A 20,412-nucleotide genomic window follows, 5' to 3' on the forward strand; every position below is an offset into this window, starting at 1 on the left:
TCATGCGCCATAAATCTAGAGCTCCTCTGCCACCTAGTGCTTTAAATAAGTGTATTTTGTTTCAATTACCATCAGCTCTTGCCATACAATATACATAAGGATCTTGCAGGAGCCCTCTCTGCATATTGTAATTCACCTCTGCCAAACATGAGCTACTGCGGTGACTCAAAAATACACCTGAATTATTAGAAGCACCAAACAACAAGCATTTTAGATCCCCCCCCACAATAAAATACTTCCAAACCACTACAGGACTTTGCACAAATACAACTTGTAGATAGTGATGTATTATCTATATGAGATTTTCGAACTTTATTGTCACAGCTCCCATTTCTGTTCAGCAGGTTATTGCAACACCTCTCTGTCCATTACATTGCATCACTCAAAAATATAGCAAGGTGTAACTCTAGGATCTGTACATGAGTGGCCTAAAAATCCTACTGACAGGCAAAACAAACTCACTCTTCTGATCCCTCCCCCAAATAAATCTGTACCTCCCCTCAAAGGGTGGAAAAAAAAAAATTTGATCACTTTCTCCACCCTATCCCCTTCCTCTTCCGCCCCCCCCCCCCTCCCCATTTCCATGTTCTCGTCTCTTCCATCTTTGGCACCAAAAAAAAAAAAATCTTCCATTCTGTGTTGCACTCTCGTAATTCCACAGTTCTTTGGCTTCATCTGTGGCTAGAGAGTCAAAGATCTGGTGGGATTTGGAGTGGTTTTAGGCTGGACACAAAAGAAAGGATTCAAGTAATTTCTGGCCTGAATAGGGCCATGCTAAGTGACTGCTGGCTCACCTCCATCATTACTCATTACTTCTCTGGCCTGAGGGTTGCAGGTCAGTCTGCATGATCTGACTTGAGGATATCCCATCCTTACACCTGTCCTCATCCCAGTCCATTGGGTTTAGAGGTCATCAGCTAGGGTAGAAGCCCATTCATGGCCCAAAAAACATAAGTTAACATAAAGTTAACGCATTCTCCTTGCAGAGAGTAACAGCCTGAGACATGCATCATATGCACTGCAAAGTACTCTCTTCTCCCACCCCAAAAAAGTTCAGCATGGAGAATGCAGATTGGCCCTCAAAACAGTTGGAACCTGGTTAACTGGGACAACTATAGATCAATCAGCTGTGGCTTTCCTGATCAATTCTTATGGCTGTGGCCTACCATTTGCTAATGTCCTTACAAAATATGTTTCCAGTGAGTATACTTAATATTAATGTTTGTGCTTTCATCCAAGGATTCTAAAATACTTTACAATGACTAACAGCCACATAATATTCCTCCAAGATAAGTTTCTATTTCACATCTTGTGAAACAGAGATGTTAGATGACTTGCTCTAAACACTCAATGAAATTCCCAGCTCAAACAATTCCATTTCATAGAGACCCAACTTGAAAATCACCCCTGCTCCCCATACATTGTTAAAGCTGATTTTTCTCAGTTAATATTCTTGGCATCTAATCAAAAGAATTTTGAAAAGCCAGACAACTTTTTCAGAGTAGCAGTTAAATACATAAATAAATAAGAAAAAAAAAAGAAAGAAATAGCTCTCCCTACAGAACTTAATATACTTTATTTTACAGCTGTGAATGTACTTTACGTTATTCCATTACATAAAAATCATTAAATTTACAGTAGTATAGCATTAAAGCAATGTTGCACTTAACGTGCAATAAGCGTATACCTCAACATAAAATTGTTCCTGATTTTCTCTCTCTTTTTACAACTACGATGCTATTACATTCAGATGTTTCCCACTGCCACACATGGCAATGACATTCAATCCCACATAAAGGAAATGCTTTTGAAGTAGGTTTTCCAAAAGGTGACAGCTTCCCATCTTAGCATTAAATGAACTAAAAAACTGAATGTTCTTGATAAACATTTTCTTCTTTCCTGCAGTATCAACTGTTTTTGACAACATGGAGTTCTATAGTTCCGTGGAATCAATTCTGTGTGAACCAGCTTGGACGTTTTCTGTTTCTTTCAATGATCCGCTTGCCTTCATCTCGTTCTGTGGGCTTCTCTCCCTCATATAAGACTACAGTCTCTTCAGTGGGAGCATTAAGTGGCCCTGCTTCCTTTTCCTTTATTTGGATCCTTATGAGACCAGTTTCCATTTTAACTTTTTTGTAACAATAGCCACAAAGGACATGCTTCTGTTTCAGATTGCCACATTTAGGACAAACATCTATATTTGTCTAAAAGATAACAAAACAAGGAAAGTTTAGAAGTGAAGAAGTTGGGACAAACAGGGAAGAACTTCATAAAATGCTAAGAGATGCTGGGGTGAAGGTAATGAGCAATAGCTATTTGTTCCATTAAATCGCTTTTCAATTTTTGTGAGATATATGATTTTCCTACAAGCAACCACATGTAATACTTCCATGCAAATTCAAATGTTACAGATATGCAAGCCTACTAGTCATCACAATAAAAAAAGAACCTGGCATCTCTCCCCACTTAAAAAAAACTTAAAAGCAAAAGATTTAGTGGTAGAAAACTGTAGTGCAATTTCATATTACAAAGGCTTTAAAATGTATCATGGTTGCATTTATTTGTATAGCATCAAATATAAAATTAAGAACTAACCACGTACCAAACTAAGTGAATCAGCTTTGTGTTTTGGGGTTTTGTTCTCTTACTAATTTGCAAAATTTCTAGATACTCATGCCAAAAGTTAAGGACTTGATACTACAAAATGACCACTGGGACAAATGTTTACTAAGTCAATGGCTAAAGTATTATGCCTGGTAATGTTTCCAGGGCTCCAAAACACACAAGCTCATCTTGATGTGCAGGATATTTAGGCATTTCACTCAAACTGAGAGGTAGATTTCATATATTGGATCTCAACTGTACTCTTCTTTTAAAATGTAGAGTAAGGTTGCATATTTTGACTGTATCATTTAGAATGTACTTTCAGTGGCATAAATATTTTAAATATATTTATAGAGAATTTCCACAGAGGTTTTTCAAGGTGTTCTCACCATCAAGGAATATTATCTTTTTTGAGCTTTAGAAAATGATGAGCACAAAGTAAATGTTTTATAAACATGTTGTGCATTATTTAAAAACAGTTATTTGCAATGAATGAGATGGGAAAGCCAATAGAAATCTGACAGATTACCTTGAGTTTTATAAGTTTACTAGGGTTTCTTCGTCTGCAGCGGTTCACCTCAATAGTACGTCTCTTCTTGGGAGCTGCCATCCAAAAGATGCTATCTAAAAAGTTTGGAGCCTTGTTACTTTCTTCCCTTATATCTTCCAGTGGATCAGGAAGAGTGGCTGGAGCCTGAACAGCCAGTGCTGGTGCTTCAGAAAACAAGAAAAAAAATGCATCAGAAATAGCCTACACCTACTGAGTTCAGTTCATCGAACCCAATGCTTTAAAAATATGTTAAATGGTTCATCGAACTAAAATAGTGCAATTGACATAAGCATGGCTCTGCTGACCTCAACTTAATAAACATTAAACTTGTAAGGTTATAAAAAGAGGTAGAATAGCCAGGGACTATACAAAAATTGAATTAAATTACAAAACACTTCATTAACATACAGTTCAGGTTTCTGCTATGCAACAATACCCTTCTTTTCCCATATCCTTCTGGAAAATTGGACTTCAAAACCCTAAACTCTAACATTAGAAAACCAGGAAACATTAACTTTAAGTCTCCCTATTTATCTCTGAAAAAAACTGTAGCACCGCAAGAAAATACAAGCCACAAACCTACAAAATTCACAAAAAGTACAGTTAAGAGTCCTATTCACACACAACTACCACCATACAGCCTAGTTCTTCCCTAGGTTCAATTCTGTTGAGGAAAATGGGGGTGGTTACACATGCTTGTAAACTGACCTCATCCAGTCTTTCAGATGTCAATAGTCTCCATGGTTGGATTTATAGACTCATAGACTTCAAGGTCAGAAGGGAACACTGTGATCATCTAGTCTGACCTCCTGCACATTGCAGGCCACAGAACCTCACCCAGTCACTCCTGTAATAGACCCATAACCTCTGGCTGAGTTACTGAATGCCTCAAATCATGATTTGAGGACTCCAAATTACAGAGAATCCACCATGAAACCTGCAAGTGACCTGTGCCCCATACTGCAGAGGAAGGCAACACTCACCCACCCGCAGGTGTCTGCAATCTGACCGAGGGGGAAATTCCTACCTGACCCCAAATATGGTGATGAGTTAGACCGAGCATGTGGACAAGACCCACCAGCCAGACACTTAAGACGTCTCTGTTGTAATTCAGAACCATGCCCATCTAGTGGCTCATCACAGCTGCTGCTAGCAGTCACAGATCAGCTACCTGCCCTTGTAGGCAGTCTCTTCACACCATCCCCTCCATGAACTTATCAAGCTCAGCACTGAATCCCACTATGTTATTTTGTCCTCACTGCTCCCCTTGGAAGGCTGTTCCAGAACTGCCCCCCGCTGCTGGTTAGAAATCCCATCTTTCTGATCAGACAGGCATCCAGCCCGCACTGCGAGGGAACAGGGACTGGGAAATGGTCTTGCTAAGCTACTGGACCGAGGCTCAGAGGAAATGGGTCCGTTCTGGCTCTACCACAGGCTTCCCGAGGGAAGCCACTTGCTCTGGCGGTGCCTCAGCTCCCCATCGGTGAGGCAGGGACGATAATGCCCGGTCAGGGGGGTGGGATCGGTAAGCGCCTGCAAACGGGGAGCTCGGGACTGCGGGCGGGAGGCGCCCAGCCCAGGCAGGGCAGCTTCAGGAGCCTGCACCTCTGAAGGGGGCAGTGCCCAGTTCTCTCCCCGCCGATACCGGGAGCCTGGCGCGGGGGAGCCGACGCAACGGGCTGAAACACCGCCCGGGCTTTACCTACCCCAGGGGGGGCTGGGCAGCCCCCGCAGGAGGCTCCGCTCCAGCTGCCCCCAGCAGCGCCGCATAAGCCGGCGAGCCGGAGACCAGAAAACCACGAGCGCCGCCATCTTCCCTCCGCGGCGCAGACAGAGAGGCCGCCTAGTCTTGGGCGAGGCCGCGGAGCAGCCTGGGAAAGTAAGTCCCCAACTCCTCCCCCGCTCGCCAGGCTCCAGGGCGTAGGACTACCCTTCCCAGCGTTCCCTGCGCACCCCTCCCCACCGCCGTCGGACTACAAGCCCCAGCAGGCCTCGCTATCGCCCCCAGGGAAGCTATTTATCGCGTGAAAAAGAGGCATTCCTGCGCAGTCTCCGCCAATTAGGGGCCGGAATCGGCGTACGCGGGGAGGTGACTCAGGCCGGCAGCGCTCGGACCAAGATGGCGGCGGAGCGCGGCTACAGCTTCTCCCTCACCACGTTCAGGTAGCGGCGGGGAGGTGGCAGCGGCACCGGTCTCCGCGCTGCTGCGGGGGGCTCGGGGCCTGGCTTGGCCCGGCCCGGGCGGCAGCGTGGGGAGGGGGGGATTTGCAAAGTCATCGCCCCTCCCCCATCTCCACCCCGGGTCCGGGCCTCTCCTCCGGTGGGTGCCTGGCCGCGGGAGGTAGATGGGGCCGGCGGGCGAGGCGGTTTTTACTTGTCAGCCGGGCCGCTCTGTCTGACCGGGAAGCAGGAGCCGGGCGCCTGGGTTCCGCCTCAGCCGCTGACCTCCCCCTTCCCCGGGCGCGGGGTCCCGATCCTGCCCCGGCGCTGACACTGCAGTGAGCGGAGTTCAGCGCCGTTGTAACCAGGCAGCACCCCAGCCTGCCGGGGCCTCGCTCCCCGCCCCTGGGGGACGGGTTCGGCGGTGAGGCTGCGAGTCAGCGCGGGGCTTCTCTGGCCGGGCAGCAGCTGGGGAAGCCGGGCCCTGCTTTCCCGCGGACCGGTTGAGAAAGCGGCGCTGGGGTGGACAGGGACGCGAGCCCTTCGCAGGGGGTTGGAGCGCAGCTCAGGTCCCCTGCCCCCTGCGACTGGCAGGCGCCGCCCTGCTTGCCCCCTCCGCGGTGGGGTTCCCGGGCATGTCTGGCTGCCGCGCGCGGCGGGGAGCTTGCCCCGTGTGCGTGGACTCATATGAAGTGGGAAGGGAAGGCGGACACATTAAACACAAACTTAAAGAAAGTCCAAACCCCCGCCTCGCTGGGCTGCCTCCCTGTCTCGCTTTGTGTCTTGTAAAACTTGGTTTCTGCTCAAGTATACCCACTTTACATACGCCAACACAGGAAGGAGGCTTTTGCTTTTAAGAAAGCTGCTTTAAAGTAACCAGAAACACTCCACCAAAAACAGAAACCGAAAGCAGGAATCTGCTGCGATATAAAGTGCCTTATGGGAGGGAGGCACCCTAGAGTTGCACGGTGTTGACCTAAACTTTATTGAAATTCAGCAGATGAAGCATTTCTGTATTAAATATAGAATTTCCCGTTCATTGTTTTACGGGGGCTTTTTTAGATGTGCATATTAGACACATTAAGATCTGTAGCTTAATGTACTGAATGTTTCACCATAGTTTGGATATCGTATTTCCTAATGGAATTACAAACTTTTAACTCACAACAGCTACTGTTTTTCCTGAAACTTACTTCAAATCTACTTGGCTTTTGTTTCTCTAAAACACACATACACAGAGACACACAAACTAATACTACAAGTCACTGTCCTTTACATCACATTGACTGTTCTTTATGTCATTTATCACAGTCCAAAAACAGATCTGTTCTTGTGCATTGTCCAGTATTATACGTACAGATCTGTTTGCCAGTGGTCATAGCCCTTTTGTATGTTGTGTTAAGGACAAGGTGTAGAGAACTCAAAATGCATATTGTGGTATTTACTTCTCTTATAATTCATAGGCAAAAGCATAGGAGCAGATTCTTGTTCTCTGGGTTACTTTTCTAAAATCCATAGGTGCAGGATCACAAACCTCATATCACTATTTTATCTATATAATTGTCCCCTAAAAAGTTGCACAAACTACATACATTTAGCACCATTTAAAAGCAGCTACTTCAGGGCTGGAAGTCCTCACACTGTAAAAGGGTGGTTGGGTGAAGGGAAGACTTGGCCAAGTACATAGGGCTGACTTCTATTCCTACAAAAAGTACAGTGCTCTCTTTGACTACAAACAAAGAGAGGACAAGACCACCAGTTTTAAAGTGTAATTCAAAAGATCAGATGAACAGTACATTGGATGGCCACTCAGTTTACGTAATCACTTGGTTAGATAAAGGTCTACCTGTTGTTGTTCCAAAAAGTCTAGTTATTTTAAGCCTAATGGGTAAGCACTAAGTTGAGCCTGTATAAACAAATTCACTTTAAGCCTGAAACAAGTGATTTGTTTTATTCACCCTTCTGTAGAATTTTTTTCATCACCATTCAGTAAGGGTTGGTGTTGAACTGCCAGTTTTGTAAACCCACACGAAGCAATTCCCTAGTTTATGACTGAGGATGAAGAAGTATTTTTCAGTTGTTTGTAATGTGGTGGTGCCCACACCTTCCTTCAAAAATCTGTATGGTAAAAGCAGACTATGAAAATAATAATAATAAAAAAAAGATCTGACAGTCTCTTTCCTGCATCTTCTGCTTCCTGTTTGCCAAGAACCCATGCCCTGTTTCTAAGTGAGACTATTAAATTAAGTGCAAACACCTTATTAATAGAGTCCTGCACATATAAAAAATGGCTGTGGATACACATTTTTATATGGATCGCACATTGGATGTAAATATCCTTTGATATCCACAGATATGCAGGGCTCTAAACAGCTCCACAGGTCACCATGCAGCAGTGACCGGGGGGGTGGGGGGTGGGAGGGGGAGTTGCCAGTCCACTTTTCACATTGGTGGACCCCTCCCCCTCTTCTTCCCCACTCTCCTTTCCCCCGGCCAGGCCAGCGGGCTGTTGCGGGAAGGGAGGAGGGCTGAGAACAGCCAGTGGCCATGTCCCTGCCCGGCTGAGGGCGGGTGGAGGGCCCACGATTCTGCCCCAGCTGACCGCTCGGCTCTTACCATGGCTGGACTGGGGCTCCAAGAGCTCCCCCTGCATGTCGGGGAGAGCCACATTGGCAGCTGTGGGAAGCCTCCATTCCTCCATCTGTTCCAGAGCCCTGTGCAAATACAAAATTTTTATCTGCATCCAAGCTGTTACCCGCAAAAATGGTCCTTGGATATAAAGCAGATACCCGTGTATTTGCAAGGCTCTACTTAATAATTGAAAATAAAATAGAGTAAAGTTGAAAAGAAGGGAACTTGTGCTTTTGGGACCTGCTTCCTTACGTTTTACTTGGTTTCTAGAAAAAATTTTTCACCAGATATAGTGCAAGTAGGTGGCATGGAAGATTCATGACAGAATTCTGCAACAGCAAAACCTATGGTAAACCAGTCCAGGTCCTCCACAAGCTAGAGCAGTGATTCTCAAACTTTTGTATGGTGACCCCTTTCACACAGCAAGCCTCTGAGTGCGAACTCCTGCTTATAAATTAAAAACACTTTTAAAAAATATATTTAACGCCATTATAAATGCTGGAGGCAAAGCAGGGTTTGGGGTTGAGGCTGACAGCTCACAACCTCCCATGTAATAACCTCATGACCCCCTGAGCAGTCCCAACCCCCAGCTTGAGAACCCTGAGCTAGAGTGAGACTTCCAGACTTACTTTCATATAAAGTATCTTATGACTGAATTGTATGTGTTCTCCTTTTTAGTCCTTCTGGTAAACTTGTTCAGATTGAATATGCTTTGGCAGCGGTCGCTGGAGGGGCCCCATCAGTTGGAATTAAAGGTATAAGAAATTTTCAAAGGTATATTAAGATGTAACTAATCAGTGCTAGATTCAAGGCTCAGGGTTTTATTATGATGCATTGTCTGTAGGGAGAATCTCAGTAGATTTTTGGCTATTTGAAAATGCATATTTCCTAGTTACTCTGCTGTGATATAGGGAAAGGTGATTTATAAAATAGCATGGAGTTGCATTATTTGCCTTTGGTTGGCATAATCTCTTCAAGCGTTGATTTCCAGAGACACAATTTTAAAAAGGGAAGGATGAGGAGAATATAAATACTGTATACATTTATGAAGAACATACATTTTGTGTAAATATTCTAGTTTAGAGGGAGGCTTAATAGAAATAAACATTTTTACTCTGATTCCTAATCCTTGGGTAGGTAGGTCCAGTTTTGAACTAATTTACATAACAGTTACATCTAATGTATCAATTGCTACAACTTCCTTATGTACATTTTAAAATAAGAGGGATAAAGGAGGTATGCTCGGCACCTATGTATGGTGGGGTAACTTCTCTCAAGGATGACTGCTTAACATGCTAACGTAAATCTTAAAGTTGTGGGAAGGAGGGAAAATTTTTCACATGCTACCAAAACTGTATTGTGCTTCAGCTGTTTTTGATAACCTTTTTATATTGAATATATAAACATAAAAATGTATCTTTTTCTTTCCAGCTGCAAATGGTGTGGTGTTGGCAACTGAGAAGAAACAGAAATCCATCCTCTATGATGAAAGGAGTGTACACAAAGTAGAATCAATTACTAAACATATAGGCCTAGTGTATAGTGGCATGGGTCCGGATTACAGGTATGAGAACATTCCTTCTGTTCGAGAGGGTGTTTGTATTCATTTAGATCTTGTAATTCACAAAAACTGAAGGCACTGGTGCAAATAGGCCTTTCTGATCTCCCAGCTCTCTCTCATCCATTTCCCCAAGAATATTAAAGCCATCAGTTGTCTCTTAATGGTTAACTGTGCTGGTGGTGTGTAATATAATGTTATAAATGTTTTCTTAACACAAACAATATCTTAACAATTGAATCATAAATATAAAAACATTTATACTTAATTGAATAAAAAATAGAGAATCAGACTTTTATGATAGAAATTATTTCAAATCAAGGACGGTTTCATATTTCCTTATGTCTCAGGGTGACTTCTAAGTTGGGGCATAATATATCCCAGTGGAACACATGTATTCGTTCCCTTAAATCACTGTGGCACTGAAAATGCAGAATTGTTTAGTACTATGTTGATATTTTAGAACTTATAGCTAAACTGTCATAGTTGTTTTAGCTTTTTCCTATAATTAAAATTTTTGGTTTTGCTCTTTTGTAGAGTACTTGTGCACAGAGCTCGGAAGCTTGCCCAGCAATATTACTTGGTCTACCATGAGCCCATTCCAACAGCTCAGCTAGTACAGAGGATTGCATCTGTGATGCAGGAGTACACACAGTCTGGGTAAATAGTTCTTAATCTAACTCATGATGGTGTTCGTAAGGTGTTTTCTGATGTGGAGGTGAAAGGTGCTGTGGAAGTGTTTGCTGTTAGTTGACAATTAAACATTTTATGTCTAAAACATTTTGTCAAGAAATGTTATTGTAGTGTGGGTGAGAGGGGAACTATTAACTGTCCATGTGGCAGTGGGTGGAATGTACTGTTAAGTGTCTTGAAAGTGTGAAGGTCAAACATCCCCATATATTTTCCATTTTTGGACTATGGACTTCCCCCGTTCTCTCATTCTCTCATAGTGAAGTTCTCTTGTGTATTACAATGCTAAAATGGACAAGATAACCCTAGTAAATAATCCATCTTGATTAGATTGTGAGGAGGCAGAGTTTGATAATGGCTAATTTAGTTATAAAAATGAGTATTGGGAAAGCAAATGATACATTTAAGGATGGTCTTAAGAACTTTTAAAATAGATAATTTTAGATTTAAGTAATGGTTGTGGGTTTTTTCTTTCTCTCCCTGTAGTGGTGTACGTCCTTTTGGAGTATCATTGTTGATATGTGGTTGGAATGAGGGGCGACCATATCTATTTCAGTCTGATCCATCTGTAAGTATCTTGCAATTGTAAAATAACTGAGTGTTTGGCTTGTTTGAGCGATGTTCAAAGTGTTGTGTGCTTGTGAGATACCGTCAGGGCAGGGAGACTTTGGACACTGAAAAAGTTGATCACCTTAAGAGGTGATCAGATTCCACCTATTTCGCGTGGAACGTGATCAAAATTATTAATTTACACTTGCAGTGCAGGACTGTAAACTCCTTTTGCAAATCCACTGTTCTGTGACCAAGCTTTTTTTAAATACTACTTCTATTTAATAGAACTGGGTGAAAATTTTTCAACAATTTTTTTGGGTGAAAAATGCAGACTTGACAACACTGAAGTGTTTCATGAATTTGTTAATTTTGCCAAATAGTTCACTTGAAGACACTCCCCCTCCCCCCCAGTCAAAATGTTTAATTTCAGTACTTTTAAACATAAAATTTTGCTTTTTCAGTTTGAAACAACTTATTTTCAAATTTCCTTCAATTTTATTTTTAAAAATTCAGTGTTTTTAAAAAAGCTCAAAATCAAAACCTTTAATTTTGTGTAGAACAAAAACGTTTAGTGTGACCTGAAGTGTATTTTTTATTTATTTATTTTTAACTTTGGAATTCTCAAAAATTTTGTTCCTGGCTTGATACAAAACTGATCCCCCCCACCCCCCTTGACTTTTCAGAATTGGCAGAAAACCAAGAAATATGTTGTTCACACACCTCTAATATTTAATGAAGGATATTAGTCATTGTAATGATTCTTGATGGAATCTAAAAAACTGAACTATATCTAACATATTAATGTAAAATTCCAAAGGCTTTATTGCGTTGGAAAAGTGAGATGAGTATATTTTATCCTGTTTTTATGCATGCAACTTCCACTGACATTAAAAGGAGCTCTTGCTCAGATTAAGGGCAACAATAATTATATATCATTTAAGTAATGCATTACAAAACAGCTATGCAATTTGTCATTTATCCTAAAAAATAACCTAAAACGCACTGTAATAGAAAGTGGAGGCACGCATTTCCCGGTGAGTTAGTCTCCCATCTTTCCCAATAGTGCAAAAACTTCCTCTGTTCAAAGAACCACAAATTGAAATTGTTTTTAATCACTGTTTTTATCAAATTAACCTTTCAAGGAAGGGGTAAAAAGTCAACTGAAAGTACATAGTAGAAATATTCCTTTATTTAAGATACTTTCTTAGCAGCAGACATTTAATAGCCAGACCTCAAAACCTCTTCTTTCAGAGCCTTGTATACATATTAGGAGCCCTAAATATCCAAACCAAAAAGTTTTCATAAGAAACTATTGTATTTTAGTTTACAAATCAGCTGAGTGATTAGTAAGTGCTAGATTAATTGTTTTCATGTAATTTGTTTAATGTGTTTTCATCTATCCAGGGGGCTTACTTTGCATGGAAAGCAACAGCAATGGGAAAAAATTATGTGAATGGAAAAACTTTCCTTGAAAAAAGGTAACGCTTCTGCATTACCAATAGAACTCCTAAAACAGTGGCTCTCAATATTTCCAGACTACTGTACCCGTTTCAGGAGTCTGATTTGTCTTGTGTATACACAACTTTCACCTCACGTAAAAACTACTTGCTTACCTAATCAGATATAAAAAGACAAGTGTCACAGCACACTATTAATGAAAAATTGCTTACTTTCTCATTTTTACCATGTAATCAATTGGAACGTATTGTACTTGGGTTACAGTGTATAGTATATAGTACAGTATAAACAAGTTATTGTCTGTATGACATTTTAGTTTGTACTGACTTCGCTAGTGCTTTTTATGTAGTCTGTTGTAAAACTAGGCCAATATCTAGATGAGTTGATGTGCCCCCTGGAAGGCCTCTGCATATCTCCAGGTACTTGTACCACTAGTTGAGAACCACTGTCCTAAAATATTGACATGTACATCTGTATTAGCCAAATTTAGACATTGTAATCTGGCTGTGAAATTCTGATCATTTACAGTATTTTTAGACATTCTGATATTTATAATACAATGTTCAAGTGAAGATACTAGACGTTTGAGTAAAACTGAAAAAAATGTTTCTTCTTGCTTAGCACAAACTTCTTGACCGCCTGGGAATGAGGGGGTGTTTGTTGGAGGGGAGTGGTCCAGTGTAACAAACGGGTTATATTCAACATCTTTTTATAAATTTCAAGTGGTTTTGTTCTATACTGTCAGGTTAATGGAATAATTCTAATCCAGGTTTCATCTCTGAGACACTAAATACATGAAAAAAGAAAAGGAGTACTTGTGGCACATTAGAGACTAACAAATTTATTAGAGCATACACTTTCGTGAGCTACAGCTCACTTCATCGGATGAAGCTCACGAAAACTTATGCTCAAATAAATTTGTTAGTCTCTAGAGCATAAGTTTTCGTGAGCTTCATCCGATGAAGTGAGCTGTAGCTCACGAAAGTGTATGCTCTAATAAATTTGTTAGTCTCTAATGTGCCACAAGTACTCCTTTTCTTTTTGTGAATACAGACTAACACGGCTGCTACTCTGAAACCTCTAAATACATGAGCATTCTAGTGGTCTTTGAGAATATTTTAGGCTTCATACAGAACTGTGATCTATTTTTTTATTTTTTTTTTTAATATAGATACAATGAAGATTTGGAACTTGAAGATGCCATTCACACAGCTATCTTAACACTAAAGGTTAGAGAAATACCTTAAATAGGTTTTTTTATTGTATGAAATTATTGATATAGTTAAGGAAATTCTCTTTTCTCTTCTCTCTTCAACAGGAAAGCTTTGAAGGGCAAATGACAGAAGATAACATAGAAGTTGGGATCTGTAATGAAGCAGGGTTTAGAAGGCTGACTCCAACGGAGGTTAAGGATTACTTGGCTGCGATAGCCTAGTAGTCAGCAAGACTGTGTGGATTCACACGGATCTTTTTAATTTTTGCTAACTAAATGTTTTTGTTTGCAGTTTCTGCATACTCATTTCTACATGGTTTGTCTGACCGATATTTTAAATATTATCCGTGCAAATGCTCTGGTCCTAATACTGATACTTGGAATCTTAATACAAAGAATTATTCCCATTGATACATGGAATCTTTGTACATGAAATTGTACAAAAATAAAAGTTATAATGAAAGCTTATAAAAGCTAATGAATAAAACTTACAAATGGAACAGTTTTGTGCAGAATGTTAATGTCTTTAATTTTCTATATAAAGTTCAATTTCAGTATAATTCTTTTATTAAGGAAGCATACATTTTAGTAATAAGCTCCAAGGCTGAAGCTATATGTACTCTGCCAGCCAAACTAAATTGATATTACTTAGTTTTTTTTAAACACGTGTGAGGGCATGTGAATATTACTTAACATTAGGATTTTAGTTACGGTCTAATATAAAAAAAAGCCCAAACAATTGGGTTCAGTGAAATTTGTCCAAACATGGAATTATCAAATCTCTGCTACATACAATGCAGAATGAGCCAAGTCCTCCAGGGTGTGGTGTAGATCTCCCATATAGTTCAGGTTTCAGAGTAGCAGCTGTGTTAGTCTGTATTCGCAAAAAGAAAAGGAGTACTTTTGGCACCTTAGAGACTAACCAATTTATTTGAGCATAAGCTTTCGTGAGCTTCATCCGACGAAGTGAGCTGTAGCTCACAAAAGCTTATGCTCAAATTTGTTAGTCTCTAAGGTGCCACAAGTACTCCTTTTCTTTTTCCATATAGTTCAGTAAGAGTTCTGCTTTTGGAACATTAGAATGATTGAGCCCTGAACTTGCATGTCTGCTAATGCAGGTGTTCTGTTATTGGAGTGTGTTTCATAGCTCAAGAACTTGCATTTTTCAGAATTGAAGTACTGTTGTTTGAGTTGATGTGGGAAAATAAAGATCCTACTAGCTATTAAGCACACAGTATTTTTCCAGTACTATCAATAACATTCTACAGTAGATAGAAAGGAGAACGGATGTCTTAAATTATTCCTCGAATTGTGCTTAACTATGTAAAGTACCCTTGAAATGTTAATCTGACTTTCATGAAGTAAGGGGACACTTGTGTCAAGAACTTCTTTAGAAGCAACAGTGGAAATTGTGCATCACAGTTTCACAAGTGTGTAACTGGGTGCTTAAGTGTTTTATTTTTAGATAAATTCTGCTATAATTTCAAAGTTATGTAGAACTCCAAATCTGCATTACACAAGAAACATAGAAGCAAATATATTTTCAGTACACAAAGTAATCTGTTCTATGGTCATTTTCAAAGTGAGTGCTATTTGGGGATTGTTAGATTACCTAAAGTTACTAATACCTCTCAGTGACATCAAAATGTAAAATGACCAAGAGCGGTAGGCACACAGGACCATTTTCCTCATGTAAAAGAGTGGACAGATAGTTAGTTTGGTAGGCTGCTGGTGTGAAAGCAACAACCTGGCGAAGAACACATGGTCTAGTCTGCAGAAACTTGCTTGTAAACTACTTAACTCGTGTGGCAGTGCTCCAGACCTTCTTCCTTGGGTCGGTCTTAACACCATGTTTTAAATTATCATTAAATTTGTTAGTCTCTAGGGTGCCACAAGTACTCCTGTTCTTTTTAAATTATTAGGAGTCCTTTAAGTAGGATCTTTTGTAGCCGGTAGCCTTGACACAAATGTTACAGCAATAAAGTTGTGTCCCAAAGACTGCACTGTGTTTCGCCCAATGCAGTTCACTTACTCTTTTACTCTCAAACACTAATTTCACTCTCAAATGTCTTTTGAAGAGAAAAACAAAATTGGGTGATGGAATTGCCTTGCAGGTTGTTATGATTCTTAAATTCATGCTTTCAGTGCCCTCAAAAACCACTTGGAAGGGAAGAGAATAATGTGCTAATTCAAAGGCTTCATCTACTATGTGGCAGAACAGCATACTAGCACCTCTCTCACACTGCTATCTTGTTCTCTAGAATCTCACCTTTTCTATAGAATTATAGAAATGTTGGGCTAGAAAGGTCCTAAAAAAGTCATCTAATCTGTCCCCCTCCACTGATGTGCGACATAGTATACTTAGATGGTCCCTGACAAGTTTGCCTAACCTGATCTTAAAAACCTTCAGTGATGGAGACTCCAACTTCCCTTGGTAATCTATTCCAGTACCTAACTATCTGTATAGTTAAAAGGATTTTCCTAATATCTAACTTAAACCTTCTTGCAGATTAAGCCAATTAGTAAAGGTCAGACAAGTAGATATGCAGAACAATTGATCAGTCCTCTTTATAACAGCCCTTAATATATTTGAAGAATATGATTGATTAGGTATCCCCTTCAGTGTTCTTCTCAAGACTAAACGTACCCAGTTTCTTAACCTTTCTTCATAGGCCAGGTGTTCTAAACCTGTTATCGTTTTTGTTGCTCTTTACTGGCCTCTTTGTCTCTATCTTTCTTAAAGCATATCTAGTGTTGGGCATCAGAGTATTTCACCTAAGGTCTCACCAGTGCACAGTAGCGTGGAACAATTACTTCCTGTGGCTTACATACAACATTCTTGTTCATACACCCTAGAATAGTGGCCTTTTTTACAACTGAATTTTACTGTTTAATTTGTGATGCACTATGATCCTGAGATCTTTTGCTGCAATATTACTGTTTGAGCCAGTTATTTCCCATTTTGTATTTGGGCATTTATTTTTCCTTTGTAAGTGTAGTATTTTTCACTTGTCTATATTGAATTTCATCTTGTTGATTTCAAACAAATTTGCCAATTTATCAAGGTCATTTTGAATTCTAATCCTGTCCTCCCATCTTGGTGTAATCTACAAATTTTATAAGCATACTCTCCATTCTCCAAGTCCTCAATGAAAATATTGATTAGTACTGGACTGAGTGCAGACCTGTGTGGGACTCCACTAGATATGTCCTCCGAGTTTCATGGCAAACCATTGATGACTACTCTTTGAGTGAGTTTGTTTGTTTTTTTTTTTCAACTAGTTGTCTACACATTTCGTAGTAATTTACTTAGGAAAATGTAATGTGGGACTGTGTCAAATACTTCACTAAAATCAAGATATGTCTGCAGCTTTCCCCATCTACTAGGCCCGAAACCCTGTATTATGAAAGTCTCTGAGCAGTGTGTAATTGATGCAGTGATGAGACTAGAACAATAGTTCTAAGGAACTCAATACCCAGTGAAGATTTAAATATCAGTATGGTTAACTATTCCATTCCTCAGATAAAGCAGGAGAGGGAAGATCATGAATCTGCAGCGTTTGGTGAGATGTCTCAGGTGGGAGATGCATATTTTTTATGCACACAATCATATTTTGAGCATGTGCACATCCTACTGTGCACAGTATTTCATTTTAATGATTCATAGAGGCAGAGTTTGGTAGAGTACCACCACCCCTTTTCCTCCATCTTGACCTGTAGCTTACGCCTACTGTGGAAACTATGCCACTGTACCAAGACAGCTGCACTGAAAATTAGGCAATTATTTTAAATTGACTTATCTTTATGGAGTCTTCAAAATGTGTTTACCATTTTGCCTAGAAATTTTTAAAGATGTATTTTTAACTTTTTAAAATGTTTTTTAGAGGATGATTTAGTTTTGGAGCATGTTATCAAATGCAAAAATAAAGAGCACTTCACGAGTGAAGTATGTTTTGTGGAAAGTATACAGTGGTACTAGCCTCCAGCTGGTGCAGTTTGTCTTGTATCTTCATAAATATCAAAGTCCTTGGTTATAATCCCCTAAACAATCTTGGAAACAACTGCTATGTCATTCTCTAAAAGTGCAGCCTCTAAACCACTAGCAGAAATTTATGGTAGCTAATGTGTGAGATATTGGCAGCAGAGAGACTAAACAATATTGGAGGGGAGAGAAAAAGACTTGTTCTGAGTTTAATTTCAAATAGGGTTTCATGTGTGGATCAACAGATGTGCCAGAGCCTAGAATTGCATTGTAAAACTTCTAAAGTTGTGCTGTAATGTGAATGCCCCCAAAAAGCAAAAGAACAGTTAAACAGCTGTTCTAACTCCCAGTTCCATGCATTGACTTACATGATGCTCTTTCTTCAGTAAGGTTTCAGAGGAACAGCCGTGTTAGTCTGTATTTGCAAAAAGAAAAGGAGTACTTGTGGCACCTTAGAGACTAACCAATTTATTTGAGCATGAGCTTTCGTGAGCCACAGCTCACTTCAGTAAAGCTCCAATCCTGGAAGCTGCTCTGCTCCTCCAGCCTCTTATGCCAGTTCAGAGACTATTAAGAGCAAGAAAATTGCTCAGACTTCATGTAAATGGTAGATTTGGAATAAAGCACAACTGCAGTCCTATTACGGCTATTTGTGAGGATGGGGGGAGCAGGTCGGGGTAGGGGAGGAAATATCTTTTATTGGACCAACTTCTGCTGGTGAAAGACAAGCTTTTGAGCTTACACAGAGCTCTTCTTCAGGTCTAGGTGTGATGCTGTTATTTTAAGAAGGTGGCAAATTGACTGAAGATACAGTAACTCCTCACTTAGTCGTCCCGGTTAACGTTGTTACGTTGCTGATCAATTAGGGAACATGCTTGTTTAAAGTTGCACAATGCTCCCTTATAATGGTGTTTGGCAGCCGCCTGCTTTGTCCACTGCTTGCAGAAAGAGCAGCCCTGTAAAGCTAGCTGGTGGGGGCTTGGAACCCGGGTGGACCAGCAGCCCCCCATCAGCTTCCCACTTCTTTAAGAGCCTGCTGGGTGGCTGCCACACAGGGAAATCAAGTGCCAGCTGTTCAGCTGTCCCTTGCTCCACTGTCCTGTGATTCTCCTGTCCTCTGCCTTGGAGCTGCTCCTGAGAACCTCCTGTTTGCTGTGCAGGAGGGGGGCTAATGTCAGGGTGTCCCCCTCCCCCTTGCTCCTGCCCCTTGCTTACCCCATTTCCATAGAGTGGGGGAGGACATGACAGGGCTCAGGAGAGGGAGTATGCTAGCAGCAGCTGCTGTCTCAACTTGCTGATCTACTTAAAAAGACAATGTACTTAGAGTGGGGTCAGTGTACTTAAAGGGACAATGCACAGCTCTCTCTCTCTCTCACACACACAGGGTGTGTATGTCTCTGCCATGCTGTCTCCCCTCCATTTGTGCTGCCTTGTAGAGTGTGAGACTACATTAACAACAATGTGTTAACCCTTGGGGGCTCAGCTGTTCTAGTTTGTCATTTAGCAGTAAGGCATTCCCTGGGAAATATCCCACCCTCTGACTTCACCACCTCAACCAAGCTTCACAATCATCATTGCTGTGTACAGTATTGAATTGTTTGTTTAAAACTTATTGTTTGTGTGTGTGTGTGTGTATGTGTGTATATATATATATATGTCTTTTGTCTGGTGAAAAAAAGTCCCTGGAACCTAACTACCCCCCTCCCCCACATTTACATTAATTCTTATGGGGAAATGGGATTAGCTTAACATTGTTTTGCTTAAAGTCACATTTTTCAGGAACATAACTACAATGTTAAGCGAGGAGTTACTGTACAGGGAAGGTAAGTGAGCCATAACTTGCTTTGGGGTTGATTTACTATTACCTTGCACCTTTGTGTGATGTGATGTAAATGATGATGCAAGGCACAGAGTAGCAGTGAATTTGGTCCATTAATCATATGATCCATTATATTTATCAGGTTGTCTGGAGTGGCTCACGAATGTAAGTGCCCTGTTTTTGAGAATCTGTCCAGGAGGCAGCTCCTGGGGATCTCTGGCTTTGGTTTAGAGTCTCTGGTCCTTTAGGGTTCAAACAGCCAGAAAGATGGGAATTTTTCATATGGTTTTGTTTTATTTCCTTCATTCAGCTTCCACGCCCCCAGAATAAGCTTCATAGCTCATAGCATTTTCTAGGTGTGATGGGGTCATTAACCAATCCTTTGGATTGCAGTGGTCCTTGCCCCATTTTATTTTGACAGTCATTCTGGATGGGTGGGGGAAAGGGACCCAGGCCTGAGTTCACAAGCCCAGAGTAAACATTTTCAAAGTTATAAAGGAAAGCTTAAGTATTTTCTTATAGCATGGAATACAAACATTGCAAGTGAGATTAATGTGTGCAACAACCATGGGCGCCGACTTCTTCTGGTGCTGGTGGGTGCTCAACCCTGCTCTGACCCCGGCCCCGCCCTGACTCCACGCAGCCCCCATTCCAACCCCTTCCCCAAAGTCCCTCCCCCAACTCCACCCCCTGCCTGCCCCTATTCAACTCCTTCCCCAAAGCCCTGCCCTGGCCCCCCCGCTCCCCAGAGCTTGCTACAGCTGTTTGGTGGCGGCAGGCGCTGGGAGGGGGGGAGGAGGAGGTGAGGCGGGGCAGGGAGCTTGGCTGATGGTGGGTGCAGAGCACCCATTAACTTTTTCCCCGTGGGTGCTCCAGCCCCGGTGCACCCATGGAGTCGGTGCCTATGGCAACAACTTACAAGCATTTCATAGAGTTGAAATATATTCTTACATAGGCACTGACTCCGTGGGTGCTCCAGGGCAAAAAATTAGCAGGTGCTTAGAAACCCACCGGCAGCTGAGCTCCCCCTGTCCCCAGTGCCTCTCCCCTGCTGGCGGCCCCACCAATCACTTCTCCCCCTCTCTCCCAGAACTTCCTGCCTGTCGCAAACAGCTGTTTTCTTATGGTTTTGTTTTATTTCTTATGGAAGGAGGGGGAGGAGTGGGGACAGGGTGCACTCAGGGGAGGGGGCAGA

General features: G+C 41.4%; 2 protein-coding genes across 2 annotated transcripts; one reads left to right on the plus strand and one right to left on the minus strand.

Moving 5' to 3' along the window:
- Positions 1-1,557: 1,557 nt before the first annotated feature.
- On the minus strand, positions 1,558-5,018 carry MRPL32 (mitochondrial ribosomal protein L32). The gene is made up of 3 exons (XM_048839120.2): positions 4,861-5,018; positions 3,134-3,318; positions 1,558-2,204 (listed from the first exon to the last, which is right to left on the minus strand). The coding sequence occupies exons 1-3, from the start codon at positions 4,964-4,966 to the stop codon at positions 1,950-1,952; spliced, it is 546 nt and encodes a 181-aa protein (XP_048695077.2). The 5' UTR covers positions 4,967-5,018; the 3' UTR covers positions 1,558-1,949.
- Positions 5,019-5,167: 149 nt separating this feature from the next.
- Positions 5,168-13,916, plus strand: PSMA2 (proteasome 20S subunit alpha 2). Its single transcript, XM_048839118.2, has 8 exons — positions 5,168-5,317; positions 8,624-8,700; positions 9,377-9,509; positions 10,041-10,163; positions 10,680-10,761; positions 12,150-12,223; positions 13,375-13,432; positions 13,522-13,916. Exons 1-8 carry the CDS (start codon positions 5,274-5,276, stop codon positions 13,636-13,638), a joined length of 708 nt encoding a protein of 235 aa, XP_048695075.1. The 5' UTR covers positions 5,168-5,273; the 3' UTR covers positions 13,639-13,916.
- Positions 13,917-20,412: the final 6,496 nt, after the last annotated feature.

The sequence above is a fragment of the Caretta caretta genome, chromosome 2 (genome assembly GCF_965140235.1).
Source record: "Caretta caretta isolate rCarCar2 chromosome 2, rCarCar1.hap1, whole genome shotgun sequence".
Classification (NCBI taxonomy): domain Eukaryota; kingdom Metazoa; phylum Chordata; order Testudines; family Cheloniidae; genus Caretta; species Caretta caretta.

Coding starts and splice junctions, on each gene's coding strand:
- MRPL32 (XM_048839120.2), bottom strand. CDS start 4,966: ATGGCGGCGCTCGTGGTTTTCTGGTCTCCGGCTCGCCGGCTTATGCGG. Junction 3,319..4,860: donor GCTGCCCAGCCCCCCCTGGG/GTAGGTAAAGCC, acceptor TGTTTTCTGAAG/CACCAGCACTGGCTGTTCAG. Junction 2,205..3,133: donor GTAAACTTATAAAACTCAAG/GTAATCTGTCAG, acceptor GTTATCTTTTAG/ACAAATATAGATGTTTGTCC.
- PSMA2 (XM_048839118.2), top strand. CDS start 5,274: ATGGCGGCGGAGCGCGGCTACAGCTTCTCCCTCACCACGTTCAG. Junction 9,510..10,040: donor GGCATGGGTCCGGATTACAG/GTATGAGAACAT, acceptor GCTCTTTTGTAG/AGTACTTGTGCACAGAGCTC. Junction 12,224..13,374: donor AAAACTTTCCTTGAAAAAAG/GTAACGCTTCTG, acceptor TTTTTAATATAG/ATACAATGAAGATTTGGAAC.